Consider the following 15209-nt stretch of genomic DNA (forward strand, 5'->3'; position numbering starts at 1 on the left):
ATATCACAGGAATTATAAAAGCACAAAGAAATCACATAGGACTAGAGAGTAACAGAAATGAATAAATATCTATGCTAGAAAATCTTAATATGTACAATAGATTAATTATTTTTCTAAAGGAGTGCCACTAAAAATATAAAATAAAACTTACTTGGTTCTAGCTTCTTCAGGTCCTCCAGTTTAAATTCTTCTTGAGACTGTGTGGACTGAATTTAAAATATGCATATTATATCTTTTTATTACAAGGATTTCACTACACCCTGTGCCTTTTGTGGCAAAAACTAAATATTCAAAAAGTAGCCAAAATAAATAAATCCACTTCTTGCTTTCAAAGTAGAAAATGAAAAGTCCTAAACTGGCTTTTGTTTTTATATTTTAGAACATCCAATCTAACAATAACAAAAAACTGAAGTTATATCTTTTCTCTCTACAGTTTATTAAATATGAACTAAATCTTTTAATAGGAGTTTAACCCAGGAATTCTTATTGCTAGAAATATCTTCTGAAACAATACTGCTTTCAGCATTACCCAAGGTTTATTAGAATAGTTCATAATAATTTTTTCTTATACTAGAAAGCAGGAAGAAAACCAAGCTTTGTTTACCTGCAAAGCTGCACTTCGTAATTCCAAGCATGTTGCAATTTTGCCTATGGTTTTCTGTAGGAAAAAGAAAAAGCTTTAAGTACCGAATATATTCAAAACCATGGAGTTCATTTATTAATAAAGGATCTGTAATTTTTTAAAAATTTGTATTTTACTTCTTTGTAGCATCTTGCAAATTTTAGAGAAGAGAAACAGGTGGCAAAGGGCTGGGATAAGGGAGAGAAGGTGAGTCTATATTCTCTCCCGACCTAACTGTACCATGACCATTTTTTATAATCAAGTTTGCTTCGGTGACAGCTTTAGATTTATTTCCTAAGCTTTGCCTTCTCTTCTTCTCCATTAATTCTGAAATTCGCTAAAAGATTTAAAATAAAAATATCTGAAAGTTAGCATAATGGTATCATTTAATTTTGATGGAAGTCCAATCTTGACCTGTCTAATCAAAGACAGAGGTAATACTCAGCAAAATCAATAGCTGTGATGAATTGTGGCCAATCTTAGAGTCAGATCTGTTTTAGAGGAGTTATGATGGATATAAATGATGGTGTAGTCCTTGCTTTCAACAAGCTCAAGTTCTATTATGTGAGAGGAGACACTACAAAATCACTATAATATAAAGAAGAGACACTTGATTCTTAGGAGACACTTGATTCTTAGAAGTTTCAGCAAAGTGAGCCATTATGTAAGTTGTGAAGAAACAGTACAAGAATGTTAGAAATCAAGCCCCAGTGACTGGGAGGATTTGTAAAACTGAAGAGTTTAGGAAACTGTCAAGGTTCATTGTCTAAAGTCTCAAACTGAAAGCAGAGGGAACATAGGTTTGAAAAGTGGGGAGAGAGAGAGAGTGTGTGTGTGTGTGTGCGCGCGTGCGTGCACACGCTGGGGGCAACAGTGGTCTTTCTAAATGGGATCTTCTATGACTGGCTGAACAATCTGTTATTACTTTGGCAACAAATTACACAGAGGCTTTTTTTTTTCTTTTTAAAGCTGTTTATTTGACAGAAAGAGAGAGAACACAAGTGGGGGGAGGCTGCCGAAGGAGAAGTAGACTTCCCGCTGAGTGGGGAGCCAAGGCAGGGCTCAATCCCAGACCCTGAGATCATGACCTGAGGCCAAGGCAGACGCTTAGACAGACCTTTATCCACCTGAGCCATGCAGGCGCCCCTCCACAGAGGTTTTTGAACAGAAGAATGACAATCAGATCTGCCCTTTAAGAAAACTTAGGACAACAGTCTCCATAAGCGGGGGCAGAAAGGGGAAAAGACTAAAGGCAAAAGCGGCCAGGTTACTCTAGCTGTCCAGGTAAACGTGAAGCAGAAAAAAAAGAAATGAACAACTAGGGTGGAAATGAAGAGGAGACCCACAGAAGAAATATCTGTAAGAGCAGGCAGCTGAATTATGCCCATCAACATTTTTAAGTTCTTCCCAAAAAGGCATTTCTTATGTTTTTATATATTTTTTGCAATGCCTTCACCACAAAATATTCTTAGGGGAAAAAATGAAATGTACTGATCATTCGCAAAAGTTTAGTAAATTGGATTTTCTCTTCGGTCACTTTCTTTATAAGATAAATGAGGAACAAAGAGGTGTAGCAAGTACTGTCCCAGCCCTTGGAACTCAGGCTGGCAGGAACTAGGCAATTATCTGATCAACAATCAACAGCTGGTAAAGCCACTCCTGAGCAAGACGGGACCCTTCACCGAGGAACAAGTAATACTCTTTAATTACCTTCACAATCTTTAAAAATTCCTTTTAATCTCAACATCACAGTATAGAAAATACCCAATTTTACTCTGAAATTTTATATTTAAAGATTACATTTAAGTATATTAACTGTAAAAGGACTCAAGATAACTCATATATTTACTCTCTCAAATAGCTATTGCATAGAAACCAGCAATAGTTTTTTCTACATAAAATGTTTGTTGTTCAAACATACCACTCAACTCTGGCAAAACTAAGTGATTTAAATATATACAAGTAAAATTTATATTATATATTTATATTTTGTACATATATTTATTTATACATATTAGTCATACATATTATTTATACATATAAATAAACATATATAAAAAACATAGTAATGGCTAAACAGTTTTTGAGAACTTAGGCTCTCCTAAGAACAAGCATTAATTCATGTAAATCTCACTGTAACCCTGAATTACAATCACTTTATCAATGTGAAAACTGAAAAGAGGTTAAACAACTTGCCCTAGGTATCAATGTCTTCTATACATAAAATAGTAATACGTACAATAAAGCAATATAATTATTTTAATACCATTTGGTTACACTTTTACATTCTTTTAAAAATGCTTTTTAAAAAAGATTTCATATTACATGAGATGTATCAATGAGTAAGTCTTTAGAAATATTAGTTAACTCCTTTTCTTTCATTTACTATAAAAGCCATTTGATTTGGAGCTGTTAACATTCAAGGTAAAAGTTTAACAAGTACAATTCCACTAATAACTTATTTTAAATTTAAGCATTTCTGCAAGTTAAGTAGAAGCAACAGCTTTTTATACAGAATCTACTGCACTATGGCAAAATACCAATAGGCATTATTCATAACTACTTTAAGGAACCACACCCAACATCAGTATTAAAAAGGGAGCGAAATATTATCATTTTCAGCTGCAGCAATGACTTTTAAAACATGTAGCATTTATTGCTGTCAAAATCAAGTGCTTACTACTGAAATTATGTCACCTTTCTCAGAAAAAAATGGTTAGGAAAAATTATGAAGCAGCACAAGGTCACTTGTGTCTGAGTATAAGTACTATTAACTAATGTAAATTAAGATTAAGTACTGCAGGTGAAGAAGTTTAATTTTAAAAGATTTAAATTATTTGCGCCTCATTCAAATTAACTGCTCATGCCTCATATGGTATAGAAATGGAAAATGTCATTTTCAGAATATTGGCTATTTTGTCATTGGAAGAGAAATTAATAAAAAGAGCAGCGAAAGATGGAATAAAAATGGAGCCAAGTTAATTTTCCTAAAACATATGCAATTTACATGAGGAAAAAGAAGTTTAAAAAGTACACATAAAGTAGTACAGTCTCAACCCAGACTTAATTTTTTTATTTAAACAGCCAGTCATATACTCTCTGGCTGGGGGGAGGCCAGGGTGGGAGAAAATGGGGAAGAGGGAGGCAGAGAAAAGGAAAAATCTATAAAATATAAAACAAGCACATAGTGCTGGAACTCTCATTACTACCAAATTTGATTCAAAACAGGGAAAAACTTTCTAAGCATCATGAGACAGGATGTTCTAGTCTGTCCAGAAACTTACATGAGAAAATCTACGACACCAAAGTAGGGAATGTAATGGAATGAAAGCTTTTGGCAGCTATTCTTTGGCTACTAAACTCAGTTGTTATAATGACAAAACTATTGAGGACTGAAATGAAAGCTAAGTCAACTAATCATGAGGGAGGATCAAATAAGAATCATAAACTTTCTCATTTTCCACCAGAAATCTTTGAGAATATTGTAAATAGCAAATCCATATGAAGAATTTTAAAAATCACCAATTAATAAAGTTTAGAGAAATCGGTAGTTCTGCTCTTTAGATTTAAAATACTATGAAGATGCATAATATATTATTTACCCAAAGCTTAGGATTTCTTTGATCTTAAAATAATTATATATGGATAAATATCAGTAACCTGAGATCCAACAAAGCATTTAATCATCATCTATTTTTCAAAGCTTATTGTGAGATAATAAAAAGCTCCACAAAGAAATAATGGTTTTTAAAAAATTTTTCAAAGTCCCATAAACTATGGTTAGCATAATTCTAAGATTTATCACTGCTACAAAACCAGAGACTAGTAAAAGCATAAAAAATAGAATTCAAAATAGAAAATATAAAGAACTTTGCTTAGAATAATATAAGGTATATTCTACATTTTCCTCTTTTGAGGAAAACACAATTGAGTTTCTTCTCCTTTGGCTTATATACCAGGGCTGGCATTCAATTAATTTTGCAGATCTAACAGTTGATTTCAAAATCCTCCATAACATGTTCTTGGGAACACTAGACCCAATGAAGTGTTCTATAAAGGAAAGAGGTGAGGCTTCCAAAAGCAAACAAATTCAAGAAACACTCCATTACCCAAAGTCTTTAAAAAATTCAACTTACACATTAGTATATTAAAAGCCCTGACAAGTCCACATACTCTCTCTGTTCAAAGAACGTCTCTTAATTTTTCAGAGCCAGTGTTCCCCGAGATCACAGCTGGGAAATCTGTTTCCTAATCGTTTACTTGGAGCCTCTAACTTTTTCCTTATGTGACATTAAAAAATAAGGTCTATATGTCAGTATGAGTTTTTTGGCACACTGTAAATGTTTCATGTGTATTTTTAATGAAAATTAAATTTGTAAATGCATGCAACTTGCCTTATGTTCCCAGTGTAGTACAGAATGATTTGGGGGTCCTTCTTCAAGACCAAGGACTAGGCAGCCACAAACTCTCTGTAGTCACAAGGGGCAGCCATAAGTGCCCCCTAGGCAGTTAAATTATAAATAACAAATCCTCAGAAATCAGGTCTCCAGGAAAGGAAAAGGTTCTTGCAAAGGCAGATGTCATTAGAAGATGTAGGGGTATCTTTTAAGATCATTTAGGGTTATCTAATCCCTCATTTCATGCATAAGGAAATTAGGGCTGGGGACAGAGCCCAGATTCAAGATCAAGTCTTCTGACTCCAGATTTTAGGCTTTTCCTGAAGGTCATGCTGTCTCCCAGCCCTTATGGAGTATAAGACCTGTGGGTCTATGTAAACTGAAAAGAAGGCAGTGTCGATGGCTACTATGGAACAGCTATAAAAATTAAGGAATAAAGAGCATTATCGAACACTAGCTTCAGCCTTAGAAAGTTAAAGAAAATTAAGAAAAAGTTTATTTTTTCTCGTTAGTCTAATCATTGAATAGATGCTGGTGACAAAGCATGTGAGTAAAGCGAGTCAAACAGGTGATTAAAGTATGGGAGGGGGCATTAAACTTTTTAAAAATTCCCTAAGCTTTCATCTGTTTCCATATTCAAAAGATACTTTGTCAGCTATTAATTTACATACTCAGATATTTGAGATTCTGTTTCAAAATTAAGGTGTTTTACCCCTCAATTTTGTGATGCCAGTTGATCACTTCCTAATCAATTCCTAGAGTTCACAAATACTATAAGAGGTGATAAAGCATATAGTCCCTGTTTCTTTCCTCAAGCAAACCAATCATTTCCTCTGTGGTAATTATTTTCCTGGACTAGGATCCTAAATTTCTTTAATCTACTTCACAAGGAAGGAAAAAAATACAAAAAAAAAAAATTACAAAAAAAAGTATATTAGATGATGTAGATACTAAATATAAGTATATAAGAGTCAAATGAATACACACAAAAGGACTAAAATAAATTTGTTCAGGCTTACTTAAAACACGTGTATAAAACCACTCCCACCCCTTGTACAGAAAAAGGATTAATAAAGTCACTTTTTCACTATGTCTTAAGAGGTGAGGGAAAAACTGACACAGTAATATTTTTTTCATTATCTACAAAATTAAAATTTGACTTAACACTAGATACTGAGCCAGGGAAAAATGGGACTTCTTTCTTCTCACTATTTGAAAGCAAAGCTTCTTAAAGTATTCCACTTTTTATAATCTCTAAAGGTTCAGACTGACTTGACACATTAAAATTTTAATTCAAGGAGAAAGAGTCCCATTGAGACATTTTGCAACCATACGCATTTATTTTGCTGATGGATTCTGATGCCAAATTCTTCACTTGAACTATTTTTTTTAATCATTATTTTACTATTAATTTTTTTCAGTGATGGCTTTTGGGTTTTGTTTTGTTTTTTGTTTTTTACTTTGAGAGGAGGAAGGAGTTAAGAAAATTCAGAGTTAAATAAGTATTGAAGTTGGACATAATTACTCACAAACTTCAGTCTGGAATCTACTCCTCTTCCAAATGTGTAGACCGTCTCCACTAAAGTTAAGGTCTAAATGGCTGAGTTGAGAAATTCATCAAGTGAGAAAGTCACTAAGTGGTAAATCATGTTATCTCTCAGTGATCACTTTATGTTCCCCAAAGTATAATCAGTGTCATTCTTTGTACTTAAGTATAACAGTTTCTGTTGTTTTTGGTTAATGGATTTGAAAGAATCTTTTTCATTTGAAATCTGATATATGTAGAGATTTTATACCTTTTGTTCTTCTGTGAATTCAGAATTATTGTGTTGAGCTTGGGCCTCTTTTTGTAGATGTCTTGCTAATCTGCAAGAAGAAAAAAATATATCCTTTAGAATTGAAGGAAGGCAAACTATCTCAAGTGCAACAAGGTGAAATAATTTAAATCTTTTAAAAAATAGATAATGATGGGTGCCTGGGTGGCTCAGTTGGTTAAGCATCTGCCTTCGTGCGGCTCAGGTAATGATCCCAGAGACCTGGGATCCAGTCTGTGTTGGGCTCTCTACTCCAAGCAGAGTCAGCTTCTCCCTCTGCCCCTCCTCCCACTCGCCCACTCATTCTTGCTCTCTCTCTCAAATAAATAAAATCTTAAAAAAAAAAAAAAGAAGTACAATACTTTGCTGTATTTTTAAAGTATAAATCTACATTATCTTTAGAATCAAACTCTTTAAACAACAACAATGAAAATGAGATATATTACTTTTTATACCATTTCACTGGGACAAATTTCAGCTCTAGGCAGTAAAAACAGAATCTCAGAGCTGGAAAGAATCTCAAATGGCAACTAATCCAACTTTCTTTAGTATGCATGAATTTCTTCTTTTAACAAGCCAATAAGCAGTTGTCCAGACTTTGCTTAAACACTTCTAATAAGCACCAGTAATAATAGTATCAGCCAATCATAATTTGCTGATAAGATTAGTCCAAAATAACAGCCATTATAAAATGGTAAGTCTATTAAATTATGCTTTTCAAAATATTTTTCATGAAAAATAAAGAAAATTCTCCACCAACCAGACATGAATATCATTGTTTGCCCAATTATCATTCTTAAAAATAGCAGCTGGGCCTTGGGTGAGTTTTCAAGGATGGATCTGTGTTACTAGCCCAAACTCAACAGTAAGGATCAAGTTCCTTCTGAGACAACAAACACTAAAAAATTGACTCTTACAACTAAACAATAAAAGGACAAATAACTCAATTTAAAAATGGGGAAAAAATTGAACTTTTTTTAAAAGATTTGTTTTAGAAAAAGCAGGTGAGAGTGAGCAAGCACGAATGGGGGGGGGGGGGAGAGACAATAGGGAGGGGAGCAGACTCCCTATTGAGCACGGTGCCTGACTCAAGGCTCCACCTCACAACCTTGGGATCATGACCTGAGCTAAAACCATGAGTCCGTCACTTGGAGTCACACAGGTGCCCCTTGAATATTTTTCCAAAGCAGTTATAAAAATGGTCAATAAACACATGAATATCAGTGTTAGTCATTAGGGAAATATAAATCAAAACCAAAATGAGATATGACTTCACACCCACTAGGATGGATATAATTTCTAAAAAGAGAAAGAGAAAAAATAATGGTCTTGGCAAGGATATGGAAAATTTGGAACCTTCATACAGTGTGGTAGGAATGTAAAATGATGCAGTCGCTGTGGAAAAAAGTTTGGCAGTTCCTCAAAAGTTAAACATAGAGTTACCATACATATAACCCAGCAATTTCAAAATTCTAGGTATAGTCCAAGAACTGAAAACATGCTCACACAAAAACCTGTACACGAATGTTCACAGCTGCAGTCTCATGCACACTAGCCCCAAATGGAAACATCCATAATGTCCATCAACTGCAGAATGGATAAACAAAATGTGGTGCATCCCAATGAAATAGAATTTGGCCGTAAAGAGGAATAAAGATTGATACATGCTACAACACGGATGAACCTCAAAAACATTATGCTAAATGAAACAAGCCAGGTGCAAAAAAATAAAAAATAAGTAAATCACAGGATTCCATTTACACAAAATGTCCAAAATGGATAAATCAATAGAAACAGCAAATTTGTGGGTGGGGGACTGAGGTAAGGAAGGAATTGACAATGACTGATAATAATACTGTGAATATACTAGAACCACCAGATTGTACAGCTTTACAATGAGAAATTTATGTTACATGATTTTTATCTCAATTCTTTGGTGAAACATCTCATAACTGGCAAAAAAATTTAAAACTGTAATTCTCAAGCATACTATACTGTTCTGGGTGGAGAGTGGAAGCAAGAATGCAAAGGGTAGTAAGTGTCAGAATTCCTACCAAGCCCACTGCAAAAGACACTGAGTTTCAAAAAATAAAAAGTCTTAGATAAGAGTTCTATTCTATGCAATCACGTCTTTAAAGATCAGGTGTAAAGTTCATTATATTTGATGGCCTCTATCCGATCTATGAAAGGTTTGCATCCTCATCATAAAATAAGTAAACGCCTACATGAAATCATTGACATTTGCCAGGAATCACTCCACCATACTACTTAAACTGTTTCCATCCCTTTGTTTATTTTACCTCAAAGGTAGAAACCCCATATTTTCCTATGATGTAATTTAGAGACCCACTCTTTGTGGATTCGATACAGGAGAAAGTACAAATAGAAACAGGCATAACCATTATTCTTGTCCTTGCTCTGTACTTGGTTTCTAACTCTTGTTGGCCTACCACATATATGAAGTTCTCTTTCAGAAATTACAGTCTACGTTTAACGACGTCAACTACACATCCTCAAACTCAGGGAAGTTAGAATGTGGCACGTTATCTTTATTTGAATACTTCTACACATTATATGCTAATAGTGACTCTTAACCTAAGCAGGGTCACTGTCAGAAGAAAAGGGGGTAGTTCTAAACTCCTGCTCAACTGCTGAAAGTCAGCAGACAAGGATGTTAAATTCAAACAGAATCCTGCTTTTAAAAATTAGGCAACAGACTGGAAGGAAATGTTTGCAAATCATATTATCTGATAAAGGACCCGTATCCAGGGACACCTGGGTGGCTCAGCGGTTGAGCACCTGCCTTCGGCGCAGGGCGTGATCCTGGAGTCCCGGGATCAAGTCTCACATCAGGCTCCCTGCATGGAGCCTGCTTCTCTCTCTGTGTCTCTCATGAATAAATAAATAAAATCTTTTTTTTTTTTTTTTTAAAAAGGACCTGTATCCAGAATATATAAAGAACCCCCCCCTTTTTTTAAAAAAAAGGACCTGTATCCAGAATATTTAAAGAACCTTATAAACTCAATAGGTAAAAGACAAACAACTTGATAAAAAAAAAAAATAGGCAAAAGACTTGAAGACATTTCCCAAACCAGATTTACAGAGGGAAAAATAAGCATCCTAAGAAAAGCTGCTCAGCATTAGTCATAAGAGAAAGGCAAATTAAAACCACAGTGACGTACACAATACACCTACTAGAATGGCTATAATAGAAAAGACAATGACAAATACATGAAGGTGGAGAATGTGTAACTCTTATACACTACTGAGACAGAAATGTAAACTTGAACAGCCAGTCTGGATAATACTGCAGTTTCCTTCAAAAAGTACACATTAGAAAAAAATACACAGTTACCAATATTTAACTATAAATTCCACTCTTTGATATCCACTCAAAAAGAATGAAAATATATATGCACACAAAAACTTACATTGAATATTCACAACAGCATTTCTGATAATAGTAAAAAAAGTAGAAACTCAAACCGCTTAACTAGTGAATGGATACATAAATGTGGTATATTCATACAACATAATGCTGTTCAGCAGACAAAAGGAACAAAGTATTCATATAATGTTCAACATGGATGAACCTCAAACACATACATCCTAAATCAAAGAAGTCACATACAAAAGATCACATTTTATATGATTCAATTTACATGAAATATCCAGAAAAGACAACTTTAAAGACAGAATTTAGATTAGTGGCTGCCTGGGGCTGGAGCAGGAATATGGAGTGATTGCAAATGGGCACAAAGGATCTTTGCAGGGTAATGGAAATGTTATAAAATTTCATTGTAGTGATGGTTATACGACTTAGTAAATTTACTAAAAATTCATTGAATTGTATATGTAAAATGGGTGAATTCTATGGTATGTAAGTTTTACTGTTTTAAAAAACTTTTTTAAAGACCTAGGTAAAAAAAAAATTCTAAATCCCTAAATGATTACACCATTTTAAGACAAAGCAAGACATGATTTTGTCCACTGAGGGAAAATCCACACGCTTTGGATAGTAGATGAGTAGCTCAAAGAGATGACATTAGGAAAGGTGAGAAACCTCTCAAATATTCTTCTCTAGAGAATAATCTCCTCTTCCAAGGACGCCTATAGGTCAAACAGCACTATTCTCAAGAGGGAGTTTAAAATATACTTTAGAGACATAAACAAGTGATTGAAAGAAACCCCACAATAGGGGCACCTGGGTGGCTCAAGTGGTTGAGTGGCTGCCTTTGGCTCAGAGCGTGATGGGGCTCCCTGCAGGAAGCCTGGTTCTCAGTCTGCCTATGTCTCTCCCTCTATCTTTCATGAATAAATAAAATCTTAAAAACAAAAAGAAACCCCACACAATAGATAACAGAAATTAGTGCTCCTCAAACTATCCATAGTGAAGAACTAACTAGTCCTTTCCCCAATCTGTTCCAAGTTAACACTTGTATAAATTCAATAAAAACTCTCATGGAGATGTCAAATTGCTATAAAGTTTCTAAATCTTAGTAAATCTTAGATCTCAATTCCTTTATCTTATTGCAGACCAGCACCCATCTGTGGACCCACTCTGAGTAGCACTGATGAAGGCATAGGAAAGATGATTAAGGGCAAGTATTATTCAGTCTTCAAACCCACTCATTCATTTAACAAATATTTATTGAGGATCCATGTGCTAGATTAATACCTCACCACTGATCCTGTGAAATATCTGATTCTGAGCAAAAGAGTCCATACCATTCTACCATAAGTTAGGGGTCATGTATCCCCAGGTTGCTGAAAGAGCTGGCCTGCTTCACGGAATTTTTTTTTTTTTTTAAGATTTTATTTATTTATTCATGAGAGAGACAGAGAGAGAAAGGCAGACACAGGCAGAGGGAGAAGCAGGCTCCATGCAGGAAGCTGGAGGCGGGACTCGATCCCAGGTCTCCAGGATCACGCCCTGGGCTGAAGGCGGCGCTAAACCGCTGAGCCACTGGGGCTGCCTGAATTTTCTTTTTTTTTATTAAATTTTTTTTCATGGAATTGTTTTCAACTGACCACATATACTTTGGCTAGCAATTCTAGTTTCGACATATTCGTTTAAATCTTCCAACAGCACTTTAATTTCGACTCAATGCTCCCACAGCATACTTCTGAATCCATACTCATTCAAAAGAATATATAATATCTAAAGAAACAATTACATAACAACAGTCTAGCATCACTAGGACACTAAGTATACAGTAAAGAACAGGACAACACCTCCAACTCTGCCCTCTCAGGGTTTACCTTCAAGTGGGGAGACACAATAAGCCAAATGAATATGTAACATATACTGTATTTTAAATGATAAATATTATGAAAGAAAATTAAGCAGGATTGGGGAGGGGTGACTAGAATGTGCAAGAGAGTGGATAACAGGTTTCGCATTTTTAAGTAGGGTAGCCAGAGGACTGAGAAGACATTGTATGTACAAAGACTGAAGGAGGTGACCAAGTGAGCCAAGCAGATAGAGAAGAATCTTCCAGAAAAAGTACAAAAGCCCTAAGGGAGAAGCACGCTCCTGGAAACAGTATGTAGTGTGTGGTAGCACATACTCTCTTCATACTTCCATAACAGCAAAACCTTTAAAGCAAAACTTTAAAATCCTCCATTAGACTCTCAGGGCTTTGAGGGTGGGAATCAAATATTCATCATCTTTATATTCCCTGCTCTCACTTGTTGAATGGTGACATTGTTTAAGCTATAGTATTCTTACACTGTGATGGTATAAACATGCTTATTTCCTCCCCGACATCCCTTCTCCTATAAATTTGCTGTTGCAGGACTATAAAGTCCTGCGGCCTACCCCATTAGAAACGCCAATTATCTTAGACTTCTTCCTCCTTCACTCTCAACGTTCGGTCACTACTGTCCATTCTTTTCTACATGCCTTAGTTGCCCCCAAATGGCCTTCTTTTCTGCAGCCTTTCTTCCCAAACAGATAACTGATATTAAAAAGACGATTTGCCTTCACTTTTGAATATGTTAATTTTAAATCCAACCTCGCTTTATATGTAGCCTACGTGTTTACAAAATTTAAAGCCAATTCTTACTCCTCAGATTTGACACTGGCGTTTTTTAAAATCTGAGAACCACTCTGAATGGTGAAGTTCAAAGGTCAGTACTGTGGTCCAACAATAGATTTGCATGTGACTATTACTCTCATTGAGATGTTTCTAGAAATTCCAGCTAAACATCTTGCACACTCAATTTTCCTTTGTAATTTCAATTGGACACGGTATTCTTCACTTTCCATTGTGAAGTCTGCTGCGGACTGCCAACAGCTGCTAGGTCCCACCGCATCGCAAGTGAAGGCAGCTTTACATTTCGGGGTATGCGATTCTAGTTCACATGCGGAATGAGCATACACAGGTGCTCACCAGCTGGCTAAGGGATGGTTAAGGCAGTTCCCTGGTAACGAAGGAAACCTCATTTGTCCAATTCACTTACCCAAGCACCTTAAATCAAGTGTCTTAAGGGCGGCCCCGGTGGCTCAGCGGTTTAGCCCCTTCAGCCCAGGGCATGATCCTGGAGACCCCGGATCGAGTCCCCTGTGGGGCTCCCTGCATGAAGCCTGCTTCTCCCTCTGCCTCTCTCTCTAATAAATAAATAAAATCTTAAAAAAATAAAAAGTGTCTTAAGCATTAAGGGAGCAGTCAGGATTTGGAGTAAAAAAAAAAAAAAAATCCCGATTTCAGGTCCTGTAGTTTTAGGACCCCCCGTTAATCCGTTTAACCTGAGCTTCAGTTTCCTCATTTTGCAAAATGAGACTCATTTTCTCACTAAGTAGTTGCAGAAGCGAGTGAGATCACATGAAGATGCAAGACCAACGCTAGTAGTTGTTACTACACCTGGCAGCATGGGGCCCAGAGCTCGGCTTTTGGGGGGGGGGGGGGCGGGATGACTTCAGAAAGTCATCTCTGAAACGACAAGTCAGTAGCACCGTGGAGTACAAAACTCCTGCACGCTTAAGTGATCTTAATGGTCAAATGGAAACAAGTAGCTACGGTAGAGAAAGGAAAACCAACTTAAAGATTCCAGGTCTCCATCGCATATTATTTCCAGAAGACACTGGAGCAGGGGGAGGTGGGGGGGAGGTATCACTCAAGAGGATGCTGACCTCCGTCACACCTCAACCAAGAAGCAATTTAACGGCAGCAGCAGCAGCAGCTTGCCCCCGATTGCATTTCAGCAGGCAGTTCTTATTTGCAGCAAAAGGTGCGAGAAAGTAAGCATGGAGATTTTTCTTCTTTTTTTTTTTCGGGAGGGGCGGGGTGGCGGGGCGTAGCCAGCGAGGCTGCAAGCAATCGGACCTCGGGTCAAAGATCAAAGAAACTGGTACCCAGAGGGTCCCCCGCGGCCGGACATGCGACGCGGGAGCAGGGGCCCGCGCGCGGTCTGCGGATCCCGTCCGCTCTCCGCCGTTCACATCCTGCGCCGGCTCCACCCAAAGCAACCGAGCGAGAGCGAGAGCGAGAGCGAGAGCGAGGGGGTGGGTGGGAGCCACACACTCGGCCGAGCAAATAACAGTCCCAGAAACCGAAAGGGAGTCGAGGTGGGCTGCGACGACGCGGCTCGGCCGGACGAGGGGGGCGGGGAAGGGGCGCCGGGGCCGGGGGGGGGGGGTGGGGGGGAGGCGGGAACCCCAGCGCCGGCCGGCGGGGCGCCCCCCCACACCCCCCGCGCCCGGGAGCAGCGAGCACCGGCCCGCGCGGGGGCCACGCATCCGCGGAGCGTGGGCGGGGAGCGCGCCAGCATCCCTCCGGGCGGACCCGGGGCACAGGCCCCCGAGGGGCGGCCTGCGAGGGCGGGAGGGAGGGGCCACCTGTTGAATGGACCCGGCCCCGCGGCGGGGGAGGCGGCGGGGGAGGGCGAAGCCCGGGCAGCGCCCGCCGTCCGCAGGGCAGCTCGGCCGCGCCCGCGGGGGCCCCGCCCCGGGCAGCGACCCCGCCGGCCCGCTCCCGCCCGCTCACTCACATCTGATACTCGTCTATCGCCTCCACCAGCTGGCCCCAGGAGTCGAAGTCGGCGCCCCTCCTGAAGCTGGCGCCCCAGCGCTGCAGCAGACTGCGGGTCACCTCCGACATGGCCGGCGCCCGCCCGTCCCCGCCAGCCCGGGCTCTAGGGCGCCATCCTCCCCGGGCCCGGCCCCGACATCAGCAGGGCCAGGACGCACCGCTCCGGCCACCGCCGCCACCCGCCGAGGAGCCGCCCAAGCCCATTCGCAGCCGCAGCCAAACTTTGCGGCTCCGAAGCGCCCGCCCCGCCGCGGCCCCGCCCCCGACGCCCCGCCCCGCCCCGCTCCCGCGAGGGCCGCCATCGCTACCGAGGCGTCCCTCTCCGGCTCGCGGGGCCGCGCCG

General features: G+C 39.0%; 1 protein-coding gene across 1 annotated transcript in view; it reads right to left on the reverse strand.

Annotated features, from left to right (window-relative positions):
- Positions 1-15103, reverse strand: part of AIDA (axin interactor, dorsalization associated) — a 32931-nt gene extending 17828 nt beyond the window's left edge. The window contains exons 1-4 of the mRNA XM_025420946.3: positions 14826-15103; positions 6816-6885; positions 605-658; positions 152-206 (exon numbers count right to left, since the gene is read on the reverse strand). Coding sequence (XP_025276731.1) covers positions 152-206; positions 605-658; positions 6816-6885; positions 14826-14935 — 289 coding nt within the window. The 5' untranslated portion in view covers positions 14936-15103. The remainder of the gene's footprint in view (positions 1-151; positions 207-604; positions 659-6815; positions 6886-14825) is intronic.
- Positions 15104-15209: the final 106 nt, after the last annotated feature.

Source organism: Canis lupus, chromosome 38 (genome assembly GCF_003254725.2).
Source record: "Canis lupus dingo isolate Sandy chromosome 38, ASM325472v2, whole genome shotgun sequence".
Taxonomy (NCBI): domain Eukaryota; kingdom Metazoa; phylum Chordata; class Mammalia; order Carnivora; family Canidae; genus Canis; species Canis lupus.